We start from the raw sequence: 16772 nt of genomic DNA, 5'->3' as shown, positions 1-16772 counted from the left end.
TCTTCCATAATGACAGGGTAAAAAGAGATATGGAAGAGTGGTGCTGGGCATCAGGCTGTAATTGAGATCTAGGTTGATTAGAGGAATGATATGATTTTAAAAAAAAATTAAGATCTAGGAACAAAGTCTCACTTCTCTCCTTGTTACTGGTCTTGGGATCAAGGGGAGTCCAAGGCCTCAAACCTGGCTATGGCCTAAATGTGAGCTGTCAGATGGTTGAAAGGGAGCTAAAGAAAACTGGACAGTGAAGCAGCTCCCACACTCAAGATACCTGAGGACAGAAGGCAGCAAGCTCCTCTTCGCTGTCACTGTGGTTGTCCATGGCTCGTTCTGGGTGGAGAGCTCTGCGGCGTACTGTGTGGGAAGAGCACAAAGCCTTGCTTGATACCTTCCCACCAGCGTAAAAACCCCTTTGGACTTTAAAGGCATAAAATCAGAAAATAAAACAAAGAGCCTCTCTGAATCTGGCTCTAAGCCTATATAATAACAACAGAAGGCTGAGCTGCTGAACCTAAATGGCAAGGTGAGTTGATAACATAGCAGAAAATATCTCAGCTTCCAACATCCTCTCCACCAGGCCCTACACAGTTTTTTTTTTTTTTTTTGAGATGGAGTTTTGCTCTTGTTGCCCAGGCTAGAGTGCAATGGCGCGATCTCAGCTCATTGCAACCTCTGCCTCTTGGGTTCAAGCGATTCTCCTGTCTCAGCCTCCTGGGTAGCTGAGATTACAGGTGCTCACCACCACACCCAACTAATATTTACATTTTTAGTAGAGACGGGGTTTCATCATATTGGTAAAGCCGGTCTTGAACTCCTGACCTCAGGTGATCCGCCTACCTCAGCCTCCCAAAGTGCTGGGATTACAAGCGTGAACCACTGCACCCGGCCTGGCACACATTTCTATTCTGGTCAGATGATCAAATACCAGGCTTTGTCAACAACTCTTTGGATGGCTAAAGGCAGACCTAATGTCAAGGTGTTAAGTGGACACGATCAGAGAGAGGGCAAAAGGAGATGCACACCTTGTTAAATCAGACTTCTGAGGACTGGTATTATTCAACTGGCTGCCCCAAAGGGACTTGGGCCTTGGTGACCAAGTGTAGGGCTCTTTGAAGGCCAGGATTCCATAAAACACAAAACCTGACAAGACCACACAAGGGAGGGAAAAGTCTGTACTACCATCATTAATGTGTTGCATAGATCTCAGGCTGGTACACTTACAACCTCTGAGGTAGCAGTTTTTAATCACCTTTGGGAGGCAGCTTTCAGTAGTGAAAAGAGACCAGGCTTAGGAGTTGAAAGGATCTGCTCTGGGCTGAGCGTGGTGGCTCACATCTGTAATCCCAACACTTTGGAACGCCCAGGCAGGAGGATCACTTGAGCCCAGGAGTTCAGGATCAGCCTGGGCAACATAACGAGAACCCATCTCTACAAAAAAATATAAAAATCAGCCAGATGTGGTGATACATGCCTGGAGTCCCAGCTACTGAAGGGTTTGGCGGGGCTGAGGTAGAAGGATCACTTGAGCCTGGGAGGTCAAGGCTGCAGTGAGCCATGATCATGCCACTGCACTCCACCCTGGACAACAGAATGAGACCCTGTCTCAAAAAAAAAAAAAGCACAAATACTAGGAATTTATCTTCACTGTCTAGCTTTTATTCAACTTGAAAGAGCTTTTATCAGATAGGTTTAAAACAGGAGCCTAGGATTCCAAATGATAAAAACTGGCAAGCCTGCATAGGTTTCCCTAGAGCAGAATATCATTTTTACCTACCAATCCTCACCCCTACCAACTACCCCCAACTTCCACTTTTGAGGACCCACGCAGTATGTCAGACCTATGGGCTTCTCCTTCTTGCCCCAAATTGCCTAAGTGGAAAGAATGACACCATGACACTTACATTGTCTCTCTCTCTGCTTGGACATCATGTAGCCACGGACACTGAAGTCCAGCCGCTGCAGAGCTGGCTTCAGCCGCACATATGCTCGATCCCACAGTCGGTGGTACACAGCAAGGGGCCACATCATGACAGTGACAACTGTGAGGAGGCATGGGAAACAGTGACAAAATGGAGAAAGGGCTGCAAAAAACATTTCTAACTGTAGCGCTGCTATTGGTCCTTAGGGCTTGGACACAAAGTGTGGAACAGATCTGCCCAAGTCTGCCGGTCATCTTCACCAGTGTCCCCTACGCATGAAGTTTTTGAGGGCAGGGACTTCTATATCTACCCACAGAGCCTAGTGCGGGGCTATGCACAGCATAGTATGCTGCTGACAGGCCAAGAGCAGAACCTGGCAATGGGTGTCACTGAGCCATAAATGGTAACAATGCCTAAAAATTACACAACAAATCATGGGAGGTTTTGATATACAAAAGCCACAGGCGTAAGTACTTAGTTCTTCCAGCCCCAAGCAAGCTGAGTACATGCCAACAGGAAGTAACTAAATTTACAAAACTATGCTCCAAGTGGGAAAAAAGTACTCTGGCATAAATAGAACCTAGTAGAGAAATCCCTAAGAGTTATGTTCTGCTGACAATACCCTGGCTCTAAAAATTCTCTCCTAAAATAGGGACAGGCAGTCCTTTATAATTGGTAATACAATACATGTTAGTGAACCCTCATCAATTTTTTGTTTTTTCTGAGACGGAGTCTCACTCTGTCGCCCAGGCTGGAGTGCAGTGGCGTGATCTCGGTTCACTGCAAGCTCTGCCTCCCGGGTTCACGCCATTCTCCTGCCTCAGCCTCCTGAGTAGCTGGGACTACAGGTGCCCACCACCACACCCAGCTAATTTTTTTTTTTTTTGTATTTTTAGTAGACACAGGGTTTCACCGTGTTAGCCAGGATGGTCTCGATCTCCTGACATCGTGATCTGCCCGCCTCGGTCTCCCAAAGTGCTGGGATTACAGGCGCGAGCCACCGCACCCGACCTACCTTCAATTTCTGACTTGGTAAGAAATGAACTTTGTATGTGGAGAGCCTGCTAAAGGTAAGAAGGATATTTTCATGACGACACTAAACAGGTCATGAAAAAATGCAAAGGTCATATCCTAGAGAACTGAAATATAAATGTCCTCTCCTCAGACCTAGAGTTAGCCATAGTTGGAAAGCTATGAGCAGGGCACAGTTCATAGGGGAGGTATATTCCATACTTACGCATGAAGTAGGAGAGCAGAAGCCCAGGGACATAGCGGCCCAAGACAGCCAAAAAGGTCAGTATCCCACAGCTCAGCAAGCAGAACTGGGGAATCAAGAAACAGTATTAAGTTTCTGCCACACTGTAGGGGTTTGGGGTGGGTGTGGAGAGTTAGGGTAGAGATATGATTGAAAGACTCTGTAAGTCAAGCATGGATGTGTAGCCACTGTTGCATCCAGTGGTGATTCTGTTTGGGAAGAAAAGGAGCATGTCCCCTTCTATTCAAACTTTTTATATGGCTAACCCCATAGGGCTGCACCCTTCTTGCCAAGAAATTGTTTGAATAGGACTTAGCCAAAAATTCTCTCTGAAAGCAGCGTTGGTGGTGGTTTTTTAAGTCAACAGAAACACACACACAAAACCCAAAAAACACAACAACGTATCACATACTTAATATGACACAGAATGCACACAAGAAAGCTTTCTTTCCCATCCTGAAGCAAGAAAATGGCCTCATCTAAGTGGCAACCACACCAAATGAGCAGTCACCAAGCTCCTGTCTTAGTCCTAATGGCTGATCAGAAGGCCTTTCCTATAGCTTCCTTTTGTCTCTATAAACATCATAGTCTTTACTTTCTTGAATGAAGACATGTAGTAAAGGAGCTGTTTCAGTTTAGCATGAACTGAACTGAGAGGCCAGAGATGAAAGTGAAAAAGGGAAGAGTCTTACCTTGCCTGGGTTTTGCTTTTTGAAAAGCAAAACATTCCTTATGAAAATGGTCCCACTAACCCAGACTTCAGCTACATGGTGGCAGAGCTCGGGCACGCTGAGCAACCGAGGGTGCACAAAGCCCCAGCTATGGGAGAGAGAAGGGGGAGCTGTGAAAGGAGGGTGTTGAGGGTCCCCCCATCTTGCTGTGCAGGCAGCCAGTGCTTCCGGGTTTAAATGGGGTTTGGGGAGTGACTAGGCCCAGGTGCTTTGGAGGTGAAGCATGGCTTTCTTCTTGGCTCACCAGGTTGAAACCTGAATTTAGGTACAAGGAGGACAGACTTGTTCTGACAACTCCACCCTATGAGCAAGCAGCCCAATCCACGTGTGTAAACCTGCCCCCAGCTCCAAGGCCCTTTGTGCTTAGAAACATCTTCTTCCTTGCACTCAGACCATTCCAATTCCCTGTGATTGCAATCCAGGGATAAAAGTGAGCACAGTCTGACTGATACCACTGCTGCTAAGGGGGAGGAAATGGTGGATGTGCCCTTCAGAGAGAAAATAAATAAAGCAAAACCAAAATAAACTATAGCAGAGAAAATTCCTTGGATCAAACAAATGGAGTGGATGAACTGAGAAATGAAAGCAGGAGCTGTAAGACACAAGAGGAATCTTTGGCTTTGACTTGCTGATGCCAGGAACCAATGTGTTTTCTGACCGGGAACTTTAAATAGCCAGAGGTCACAGAAAACACTAAATGACCTGGTATAAAAGCCAGGAGACAAATGAAGTTAGCTGCCTTTAAGTTTTCTCACTGGGACTGAACAATGCAGCTGACTCCCTGGCATGTCACGTTATGGGGCACTGTAATGCTTCTTTTTCAGAAACTTCTCTTGTAAAGATCAGAGGACACAGGCATCTCAACATATTGCTGCCTGAAGTTTAGGATGTGTTAAAATGATCATTTGGAACAGCCTAGGTTCTCAGCTTACACTGTGTGTCCAAAACATGGGGTTAACAACATGTAACCAGAATATTACAAGAGAATGAATCAGAGCAACAAAAAGGGATTTAATTAGTGTTCCATACCTCTCATTGTCTAATGCGTCGGGTCTTGGCACTACAATATTAAAACAAACACCAGCATTAGTTGGTAGGGAAAACTAAACATGACAATGTTAGGCTGTTGGTCTGACAGCTCAAGTTTTAATAGGTTGGGGAAAAGAAAACAGTAATAGCTGATAAAAAAGGAGACACTGTGTTATACTGCCAGAGTTAGGGAGCTGCAGACAAGGGAATAATCACTTACGCCTACTCATTTTTCGAGGGGAAGGAAGGGAGGTCCAAATGGACTATTTAAGCCCCCTTCTAATGACCTCAGCTGAAAGCCAAGGTGTACAAGAAAAATGGTCCATCTCACCCCTTGAGTGTGTCTGGGATGCCCATACACATCAATCTGTGCCAGGCTACACAAGGTACGTTGTAACAACTCCAACCCTTGAAATCTGCCTGTTATTTTTTTATCTTTTTTGAGACAGACTCTTGGTCTGTCACCCAGTCTGGAGTGCAGTGGCGTGATCTCGGCTCACTGCAAGCTCCACCTCCCAGATTCACGCCATTCTCCTGCCTCAGCCTCCTGAGTAGCTGGGACTACAGGTGCCCGCCACAACGCCCATCTAATTTTTTGTATTTTTAGTAGAGACGGGGATTCACCGTGTGTTTTTTTTTTTTTTTTTTTTGAGACAGGGTCTTGCTCTGTAGCCCAGGCTGGAGTGCAGTGGCGTGATCTCAGCTCACTCAGCCTCCTGAGTAACCGGGACTACAGGTGCACGCCACCACACCTGGCTAATTTTTGTATTTTCAGTAGAGATGGCGTTTCACCATGTTGGCCAGGCTGCTCTCGAACTCCTCTACCTCCCAAAGTGCTGTGATCACAGGCGTGAGCTACCGCACCCAGCTGAAAAATACCTGTTCTCTTTATTTTATTTTTTTGAGACAGAGTCTCACTCTGTCGCCCAGGCTGGAGTACAGTGGCACGATCCTGGCTCACTGCAACCTCCGCCTCCAGGGTTCAAGCGATTCTCCTGCCTCAGCCTCCCAAGTAGCTGGGATTACAGGCGCCCACCACCATGCCCAGCTAATTTTTGTGTTTTTAGTAGAGACGGGTTTTTGCCATGTTGGCCAGGCTGGTCTTGAACCCCTGACTTCAGGTGATCCACCCACCACAGCCTCCCAAAAGTGCGGGCGTTACAGGTGTGAGCCACCACACCCAGCCTGCCTGTTCTCTTTAAAAAGAGACCCAGAGCTGGGTATAGTGATGCTCACTTATAGTTCTGCCTCCTTGGGGGGCTGAGGCAGGAGGATCACTTGAGCCCAGGAGTTCAAGTCCATCCTGGGCAACATAGTGAGAACCTGTCTTTAACCAAAAAAAAAAAAAAGGGAGGGAGACCCATTATCTACCTGAATAATGTGTAAGTCTTTTGATATTCACCAGCCATTAGATAGGCAGATGAACTACACAATTCCTTGAAGTCTCTATAAAATATGATGGGCATGTATTTAAAACCTGTATACTCTGGTTTGAATATCTTGCCAACACTTCAAAATTAACATAAAATCTACATCAGTTTTCCTCTCTCACCCCTTCAAACCAACTTTTGTGTCTGCCTTTGCCTTTATCTGCTAACTGTAATGCCATTCCGCCACTCTCTTAGCTTTAACCCCCATCCATTTATGTCTTTTATTATACATATATAATAATTATTATTTTTTGAGACAGGTGTTGCCCTATTATCTAGGCTGGAGTACAGCGGTGCAATCATGGCTCACTGCAGCCTCAACCACCAGGGCTCAAGGGATCTTCCCACTTCAGCCTCCCAAGTAGTTGGGGACTACAGGTGCATGCCACCATGCCTGGCTAATTTTTTAATTTTTTGTAGAGACAAGGTTTCGCCATGTTGACCAGGCAGGTCTCAAACTCCTGGGCCCAAGCAATTCTCCTGCCTCGGCCTCCCAAAGTGCTCAGATCACAGGCATGATCCACTGCACCTGGCCCCAGCTATTTATGTTTTGATGTATCTTCCTTCCTCACAGCGATCCAAACCATCCATCATTTGTAATCACTGAGGCCTCTCTGACTACTTCTCACGAAGACACTGCCACAGTCTCCTAACAGGTCATCCTGTTCCACTTTTCCTCCTTCCATGTGGTCCTAAAAATGCTACTAATTAATCTTTACTATTGGCCAGGCGTGGTGGCTCATGCCCGTAATCCCAGCATTTTGGGAGGCCAAGGCAGGTGGATCACTTGAGGTCAACAGTTCCAGACCAGCCTGGCCAACATGGCGAAACCCCATTTCTACCAAAAATACCAGAAAAATTAGCTGGGCGTAGTGGTGCACACCTGTCATCAGGAGACTGAGGCAGGAGAATCATCTGAACCTGGGAGGCAGAGGTTGCAGCGAGCCAATATCATGCCACTGCACTCCAGCCCGTGCAACAAAGCCAGACTCTCTCAAAAAAACTTTTTTTTTTTTTTACTTAGCTGGGTGTGGTGGTATGCACCTGTAGTCCCAGCTAATTGGGAGACTGAGGTGGGAGGATCACTTAAGCCCAGGGATTTGAGGCTGCAGTGAGCTATGATCACACCACTGCACTCCAAAACCTGGACAACACAGTGAGACCTAGTTTGTTAAAAAATAAGAATAGGGCTGGGCGCGGTGGCTCATGTCTGTAATCCCAGTACTTTGGGAGGTCGAGGACGGTGGATCATCTGAGGTTGGGAGTTCAAGACCAGCCTGACCAACATGGAGAAACCCCAACTCTATTAAAAATACAAAATTAGCTGGGCGTGGTGGTGCATGCCTGTAATCCCAGCTACTTGGGAGGCTGAGGCAGGAGAATCGCTTGAACCCAGGAAGTGGAGGTTGTGGTAAGCCGAGATTGTGCCATTGCATTCCAGCCCAGGCAACAAGAGCAAAACTCTGTCTCAAAAATAAAAAATAAATAAATAAATAAACCAAAAAAGATAAATAAAAAAGTCGGTTGGGTGCGGTAGCTCACACCTGTAATCCAGCACTTTGGGAGGCTGAGGTGAGTGAATCACTTGAGTCCAGGAGTTTGCAACCAGCCTGGACAACATGGCAAAACCCCGTCTATAGAAAAAATACAAAAATTAGCTGGACATGGTGGCAAGTGCCTATAGTCCCAGCTGCTCAGGTGGCTAAGGTGGGAGAATTGCTTGAGCCCAGGAGGTTGAGGCTACAGTGAGCCATGATTGTGCCACTGCATTCCAGCCTGGGTGACAGACCAAGACTCTGTCTCAAAAAAAAGAATGGGCCAGGCGCAGTGCCTCGCGCCTGTAATCCTAGCACTTTGGGAGGCCGAGGTGGGTGGATCACTTGAGGTCAGAAGTTCGAGACCAGCCTGGCCAACATGGTGAAACCCCGTCTCTACCAAAAATACAAAAATTAGCCAGGCAAGGTGGCACATGCCTGTAATCCCAGCTACTGGTGGGGCTGAGGCAGGAGGACTGCTTGAACCTGGGAGGCAGAGGTTGCAGTGAGCCGAGATCATGCCACTGCACCCCAGCCTGGCCAACAGAGCGAGACTCCGTCTCAAAAAAAAGAAAAGAAACGAAACAAACAAAAAACCTAATCCCAACATACTTTCAGTTTTATTTCCTAGCACTCCCTTTAATGAACCTTTATCCTGGCCATATGATCAATTCTCTGATGTCAGGAAATGCTTTGCAACTTCTGATTCCTCAGACTAATCAAGTCACTGGACTCTCTAGAAACACTTTTTTCTCGATCTGTTCAAATCTTTTGCTTTGTTCCACTCTCAAGCTAGGGACAAAATATATGACAAGTATACCAATTACATACTGCCCTGTGAAATCTGTCATACTGGTCTATAACTGTCACTTAATTTTTCATGTTTATATATGTATTAGCTTTTTAAAAACACTACATGTCATGGTTCTCTCTCTCACTCTCTCTCTCTGTCTTTTTTGAGACTGAATTTTGCTCTTGTCGCCATGGCTGAGTGCAGTGGCATGATCTTGGCTCACTGCAACCTCCGCCTCCCGGGTTCAAGCTATTCTCCTGCCTCAGCTTCCTGAGTAGCTAGGATTACAAGTCTGCGCCACCACACTCAGCTAATTTTTTCTATTTTTATTAGAGACAGGGTTTCATCATGTTGGCCAGGCTGGGCTCAAACTCCTGACCTCAGGTGATCCACCCGCCTGGGCCTCCCAAAGTACAGGGATTACAGGCGTGAGCCACTGCGCCCGGCCATCATGGTACTTTCTATAAGTCACAATTGGCTATCCTAGTGTTTTGCAAATGAGCAATTTAAAAGAAATTCCTGAGAAGTAAATTAGTACTGCCTCAATAAAGATACAGTGTCCAATAATGATAATTATTATTTTTAATTTGAGGACTACTTATTCCTCAGGCCATTATGTTGGCAAAAATATGTCAGGTGGTGAGTACAGACTACCTGTGCTTCGTAACAATGGGAAGAGCAGAACCCAGCTCCAAGGAACCATAATTGGGGCACAAGTCCTTCAAGTGCCTCCTAAAGCAAATGATTCAGACTTTGAAAGACAGTCCCCAGCTCCATACACCTCCTCATAAACCCCTAATACTAAAGGTACAAATTATAGGAAAGGCCATCTTCAGTTCAGACTGTTCTAAATGCTACCAAACTCACCTTTTATTTCAGGCCAGATTTTGTTCTTCCATTGATCAATACACACAATGATCATCAAGCCAAATGCAAGTAAAAACACAAGACGAAGGGATGTCAGGGCAAAGAACCTACAGAGGAAGAAAAACAGAAGAAAGATCATTTATCTAGTTAAGCTAATTTCAGAAAAGGCCACGTGTGTACTATGGGCTCTGTGGTAAACAGACCTGAGGTCTAGCTTTTTTTGTTCTGACACTTAACTAGTTATATACTTTGGGTAAATCATTTAAACCTTCTGGACCTTAACTACTGTACCTATGGGGCAGAGAGGATAATTTGCTGCTGTAAAGACAGAAGACTAAATCAAATAACTTCTTAAAGCTCCTTCAGCTTTCCAGTCTGTACCTCTATTAATTTCACGGAGAAATTCATCCTTGATAACAAGTTGTTATAATGAAAGCCAACATCTTTCTATCAAATTAGACCCTAGTGTAGGGCAACAAACTGATAGAGAGGCACTCAAGAGCATTTAATTCAATTACATATCTTTTTACAGATAAAGGAACTGAGGCCTGAAAAATATTTGATTAAGGTCACATAGAAAGTTGGCATGAAAGCTATATTTAAAAGCAGGTTCTGGCCAGGCACAGTGGCTCAAGCCTGTAATCCCAGCACTTTGGGAGGCTGAGACAGGTGGATCACCTGAGTTCGGGAGCTTGAGGCCAGCCTGCCAACATGGTGAAACTCCGTATCTACTAAAAATACAAAAATCAGCCAGGTGTGGTGATGTGCGCCTGTAATCTCAGCTACCTGGGAGGCTGAGGCATGCCTGTAATCCCAACTACCTGGGTGGCTGAAGCATAAGAACTGCTTGAACCCAGGAGGCAGAGGTTGCAGTGAGCCAAGATCACACCACTGCACTCCAAGCTGGGCAACAGAGTGAGACTCGGTCTCAAAATAAATAAATAAATAAATAATAAATAAAAGCGAGTTCTCCAGAATTAACACAAATGCTTCTCAAACTCTTCCAAAAAAACAAAAAAGGAAGCACTTCTTGATTTATTTTGTGAGGCCAGCATTATCCTGATACCAAAGACACCATAAAACTGTAGACCAATATTCCTTATGAATATAGATGTAAAAATCTTCAATAAAATACTAGCAAGTTAAATTCAGCAGCATGTTAAAAGTATTATACACCATGACCAAATGAGATTTATCCCAAGACTGTAAGGGCGGTTTAACATACAAAAAAATCAATAAGTGTAAGGCATCACATCAGTAAGATAAAGGAAAAGCTAGTTCTTATTTGAAGGAATCAACCATAAAAAAAGTTTGAACAGTCTGAGAAATCTAACATTGAAAACACATCTAATGATACTAAGGAATTTTTTCTTTTAGATGTTAAGGTAGTTATTTTTTTCAGATACATTTTGGTTTAATATTAAATGAGGAAATTCAGAAACACAGATTAGTACAGATAGCATAAATGTTACACTCTGGGTCTTCATTTTTTCCCTTTTTTCCCCCTACGTAACACGTGATGTGAACATGAACTGTAGAGCCCTGGCCAGGTGCGGTGGCTCATGCCTGTAATACCAGCACTTTGGGAGGCTGAGGCAGCCAGATTGCTTGAGCTCAGGAGTTCGAGACAAGCCTCAGCAACATGGCGAAACACCATCTCTAAAAAAAAATACAAAAAATGAGCTGAGCATGGTAGTGCGCTTGCAGTCCCAGTTACTTGGGGCACTGAGGCACAAGAATCCCTAGCCTGGGAGGCAGAGGTTGCAGTGAGCGGAGATGGCGCCACTGCACTCCAGCCTGAGTAACAGAGTGAGATTCCTGTCTCAAAAACACAAATATTGGATGAAAATCATGTATATATTAGAACAGAATATAAATAGCATTTCATAGTATTCTGAAAAGACTAGGCATGGTGGCTGAAGCCTGTAATTCCAGCCCTTTGGGAGGCCAAGGTGGGCAGATCACCTGAGATTAGGAATTCGAGACCAGCCTGCACAACATGGCAAAACCCTGTCTCTACTAAAAATACAAAAATTACCCTGGTGCAGTGGCGTGCCTGTAGTCCCAGCTACTCGGGAGGCTGAGGCAGAAGAATCACTTGAACATGGAAGGCGGAGGTTGCAGGGAGCCGAGATCGCGCCACTGCACTCCAGGCTGGGAGACAAAGCAAGACTCCATTTCAAAACAAAAGGCCAGGCGCGGTGGTTCACGCCTGTAATCCCAGCACTTTGAGAGGCCGAGGCGGGTGGATCACGAGGTCAGGAGATCAAGAACATCCTGGCTAACACGGTGAAATCCTGTCTCTACTAAAGCTACAAACAATAAAAAAATTAGCTGGGCCTGGTGGCGGGCGCCTGTAGTCTCAGCTACACGGGAGGCTGAGGCAGGAGAATGGCATGAACCCGGGAGGCGGAGCCTGCAGTGAGCTGAGATTGCGCCACTGCACTCCAGCCCGGGCGACAGAGCAAGACTCCGTCTCAAAATAAATAAATAAATAAATTTATCCGGCTGTACACTTGAATATACATACATACACAGGGGATTGGCTGAGGAACTTCACATTTTGTCTCTAGATATTCTTGTACCTTTTTTTTTTTTTTTTTTTGGAGATGGAGTTTTGCTCTTGTTGCCCAGGCTGGAGTGCAGTGGCACGATCTCGGCTCACTGCAACCTCCACCTTTTGGTTTCAAGCGATTCTCCTGCCTCAGTCTCCCGAGCAGCTGGGACTACAGGCACACACCACCATGCCCAGCTAATTTTTTTTTAGTAGAGATGGGTTTCACCACGTCGGCCAGGATGGTCTTGATCTCTTGACCTTGTGATTCGCCCGCCTCAGCCTCCCAAAGAGCTGGATTACAGGCGTGAGCCACTGCACCTGGCCTTTTGTACTTTTTTTTGGAGATGGAATTTTTTGAGACAATATATTGGCTAGGCTGGTCTCGAACTCCCTAACCTCGTGATCCTACCTTGGCCTCCCAAAGTGTTGGGATTACAGGCATGAGCCATTGCACCCCTGGCCCTTTTTTTTTCTTCCCCTTCAGACAGTCTTGCTCTTGTGACATAGGCTGTAGTGCAGTGGCACTATCTCAGCTCACTACAACCTCTGCCTCCCAGGTTCAAGTGATTCTCCTGCCTCAACCTCCCAAGTAACTGGGATTACAGGCATGTGACACCATGCCTGGCGAATTTTTTTGTATTTTTAGTAGAGACACGGTTTCACCATGTTGGCCAGGCTGGTCTCAAACTCCTGACCTCAGGCGATCCACCCGTCTTGGCCTCCCAAAGTGTTGGGATTACAGGTGTGAGCCATTGTGCCTGGTCCTCTACTTTTTTTTTCAATAAATGTGAATTCACGTTACTTGTATAATTTTTTTGTTGTTGTTGTTTTTTTGAGACAGAGTCTCACTCTGTCACCCAGGCTGGAGTGTAGTGGTGTGACCTTGGCTCACTGCAACCTCTGCCTCCTGGGTTCAATCAATTCTCTTGATTCAGCCTCCCAAGTAGCCGGGATTACAGGCATGCAACACGACGCCCAGTTAATTTGTATATTTTTAGTAGAGATGGGATTTCACCATGTTGGCCAGGCTAGTCTTGAACTCCTGACCTCGTGATCCGCCTACCTTGGCCTCCCAAAGTGCTGGGATTACAGGCATGAGCCACCGTGCCTGGTCAAGAAATGTTATTTTATACCACACAAAAAAACTCTTCTTTCTCTGAAGTTCTTATTATGGCTTATTCCAAAAAAAGATAAATCTGGGACTAAAACTGACTTATGGATAAGGATTAATCTTGTTATGGAAGATGCTCACAATTTTAGCCTTCAAGACCCAGAAAATAATACCCTTTATGAAACTATTGGCTTATCTTCATCTGCAGGATGAAATCCCACTACCTCCTGCCATAAAAGGGCCTTCATGATCTGGCTTCTGCCTCTCTCCCCACACTGATTCCCTCCCTTTGTTTTTTATATTTCAGTTTTATCAAATTACTTGCAATTCCTTAAGTATCTTATTAGATTGGTGTTCTCCCTATCTGAATGTCTTCTCTCTCTTACCACACCTTTCGGCCCCATTTTCTTACCATTTATCTTGCAAATCACAGCTTAGATATCTTCCTGTTTGTTATTATTACCTGTCATGTTACATCGTGAACACAAACACACATGAATTTACTTGAGAGTAAAGTTTGTGTCTTACTTTTTTCTGTAACTGGGCTTCTTACCACAAGGCCTTGGCATGTAACAGGTACTCAAAGGTATGTTGAATTGAGTTGAAGCATAGCTTACAAGAACGGAAGGTAAGGGCTGTAACAAGCTATTTAAATAGTCCAGGTCTTAGAGAAACTTTTTTTTTTTTTTTTTTTTAATGTTTACTGGTTTGTTTTTATTGCCACCTCTGGAAAACCAACCTTCTTAGGAGAGCTTAATATCCTTTCCCTACCCTAGTTTCTATTTGTGTTAGTCATCGTGCTCTGGGAAGGGGAAATTGCCGACAGTCTGGCAAGCCTCCCTAGAGAGCCCTTTCAAGTACTCTGCAGAAAACAGCGATGCCAAGTGCTGCTGCTGGGGAAGGGAAGCAGCAGCACTGGGGAGCAAGAAACCCTAGAGCCCTTCTTCTTGGCCTTGTTAAATGTGCTTGTTTGTTGGGATGATGCACTGGCTTTAGAGAAATCAATGGTCTGAGGCAACTCTAGAGGCTTATTTCTGTTAAGCTGCTTTTATTTTTTAATCTTATATATAGTCACAGTATCCTTTAGGTGGTGGTGTGGAAAGATTGAAATAGGGTTGTCAACTGGGCACAGTGGCTTATGCCTATAATCCCAGCACCCTGGGAGGCCGAAGCGGGTGGATCACCTGAGATCGGGAGTTCGAGACCAGCCTAGCCAACATGGAGAAACCCCATGTCTATTAAAAATACAAAATTAGCCGGGCGTGGTGGTGTATGCCTGTAATCCCAGCTGCTTGGGAGGCTGAGGCAGGAGAATCGCTTGAACCCAGGAGGCGGAGGTTACGGTGAGCTAAGATTCTGCCATTGCATTCCAGCCTGGGTGACAGAGCGAGGCTCCGTCTCAAAAAAAAAATTATACAACTAACATGAATTCATGTTTATCAAAAAAAAAAAAAGTACAGGGACAGGCATGGTGGCTCACGCTTGTAATCCCAGCACTTTGGGAAGCCAAGGCAAGTGGATCACCTGAGGTCAAAAGTTCCAGACCAGCCTGGCCAACATGGTGAAACCCTGTCTCTACTAAAAATACAAAAAAATTAGCCAGGTGTGGTGGCACATGCCTGGGCAACAAGAGCGACACTCCGTCTCAAAAATAAACAAACCAGGTGGATTACCTGAGGTCAGGAGTTTAAGACCAGCGTGGCCAACATGGCAAAATCCCATCTCTACTAAAAATACAAAAATTAGCTGGGCATAGTGGCGGGCTCCTGTAATCCCAGCTACTCAGCAGGCTGAGGTGGGATGATAGCTTGAGTCCGGGAAACTAAGGTTGCAGCAAGCCGTTATCGTGCCACTGTACTCCAGCCTGGGTGACACGGCAAGACCCTATCTCAAAAAACAAAAAAGCAAAACAGAAAAAGCCTCCTAAACACTAACAAATTGGTTTGTGGGGAAAAAAAAGTTTAAAAAAAAAACCAAAAACCGAAACCACACACAACAGGCCAGGTGTGGTACCTAAAGCCTGTAATCCCAATACTTCGGGAGGCTGAGGCAGGAGGATCACTTGAGTTGAAGAGTTTGAAACCAGCTTGGGCAACATAGCAAGACCTCATCTCTACTGAAAAGAAAAACATTAGCTAGGTGTAGTGGTGCATGCTTGTAGTCCCAGTTACTTGGGAAGCTGAGGTGGGAGGATTGCTAGAGCCAGAAGGTTGAGGTTGCAGTGAGCTCTGATTGTGCCATTGCACTCTAGCTTGGGAGACAGAGCAAGACCCTGTCTCAAAAAAGAAAAAAAGAAGTATCATTTATGACATTTGTAAGAAAATTGGAAATGTGAACACTGACTAGAATCATTAATTTTTTGCATGTGATAATGATGGCAGATGTTTCTTGAAGTCTCTTTTTCAGAAAAATATACTGAAATACCTAGATTAAATGATATGACACACATGGCCGGGCGCGGTGGCTCAAGCCTGTAATCCCAGCACTTTGGGAGGCTGAGACGAGCGGATCACTGGGTCAGGAGATCGAGACTATCCTGGCTAACACGGTGAAACCCCGTCTCTACTAAAAAAAATACAAAAAACTAGCCGGGTAAGGTGGCAGGCGTATAGCCCCAGCTACTCGGGAGGCTGAGGCAGGAGAATGGCGTGAACCCGGGAGGCGGAGCTTGCAGTGAGTTGAGATTCAGCCGCTGCACTCCAGCTTGGGGGACAGAGCCAGATTCCGTCTAAAAAAAAAAAAAAAAAAAAAAAAACGTGTCTTCCATACTGGGGTATGGAGGACACAAAATTGGCCATGAATTGAAAAAAATAATAGTATGTACATGGTGGCACACAATATTATTCTGTTTACTTACACATGTTTTAACCTTTCCATAATAAAACATTTAAAAAATAATTCATTATCTACATATGTAGTCTAAAAATGTGAAAACAGGCTATTCTCTTCATTTAAAAATTCACACATAAAAACACTATGGTTTTAAAACTTTTTCACATAATACACAGACAATTAGCCTGGTGTGGTGATGAACTCCTGCGGTCCCAGCCATGAGGTGGAATGATCGCTTGAGCTCAGGAGTTCCAGGGTACGGTGAGTCATGATCACACCACTGCAATCTAGCGTGGGTGACAACAGTGAAACCTTGTCTCAAAAAAAACAATGAATGGGCCAGGCATGGTGGCTCAAGCCTGTAATTCCAGCACTTTGGGAGGCTGCAGCAGGTAGATCACTTGACATCAGGAGTTCAAGACCAGCCTGGCCAACATGGTGAAACCCCATCTCTACCTAAAAATACAAAAATTAGCTAGGCATGGTGGCAAGTGCCTGTAATCCCAGCTACTCGGGAGGCTGAGGCAGGAGAATCACCTGAACCCGGGAGGCGGAGGGTGCAGTGAGCTGAGATCATGCCATTGCACTCCAGCCTGGGCAACAGAGCAAGACTCCATCTCAAATAAAATGAAAAATAAACTAAGACTGTGGCTCACGCCTGTAATCCCAGCACTTTGGGAGGCTGAAGCAGGTGGATCATGAGGTCAGGACAT

The 16772-nt window shown here is 45.2% G+C and overlaps 1 protein-coding gene across 2 annotated transcripts in view; it reads right to left on the bottom strand.

Moving 5' to 3' along the window:
- The window catches only part of FAM134C (family with sequence similarity 134, member C), a 45075-nt gene that overhangs the window by 3670 nt on the left and 24633 nt on the right, over positions 1–16772 (bottom strand). For both annotated transcript variants that reach the window (XM_011998786.1, XM_011998785.1), the window contains exons 2-7: positions 9560–9666; positions 4935–4965; positions 3867–3993; positions 3157–3241; positions 1902–2039; positions 272–354 (exon numbers count right to left, since the gene is read on the bottom strand). In XM_011998786.1, coding sequence (XP_011854176.1) covers positions 272–354; positions 1902–2039; positions 3157–3241; positions 3867–3993; positions 4935–4965; positions 9560–9614 — 519 coding nt within the window. In that variant the 5' untranslated portion in view covers positions 9615–9666. The remainder of the gene's footprint in view (positions 1–271; positions 355–1901; positions 2040–3156; positions 3242–3866; positions 3994–4934; positions 4966–9559; positions 9667–16772) is intronic.

The sequence above is a fragment of the Mandrillus leucophaeus genome, unplaced genomic scaffold (assembly GCF_000951045.1).
Source record: "Mandrillus leucophaeus isolate KB7577 unplaced genomic scaffold, Mleu.le_1.0 Scaffold58, whole genome shotgun sequence".
In the NCBI taxonomy this organism is placed as follows: domain Eukaryota; kingdom Metazoa; phylum Chordata; class Mammalia; order Primates; family Cercopithecidae; genus Mandrillus; species Mandrillus leucophaeus.
The sequence above is the reverse complement of the archived record's forward strand: the minus strand, read 5'-3'. Positions and strand labels throughout refer to the sequence as shown.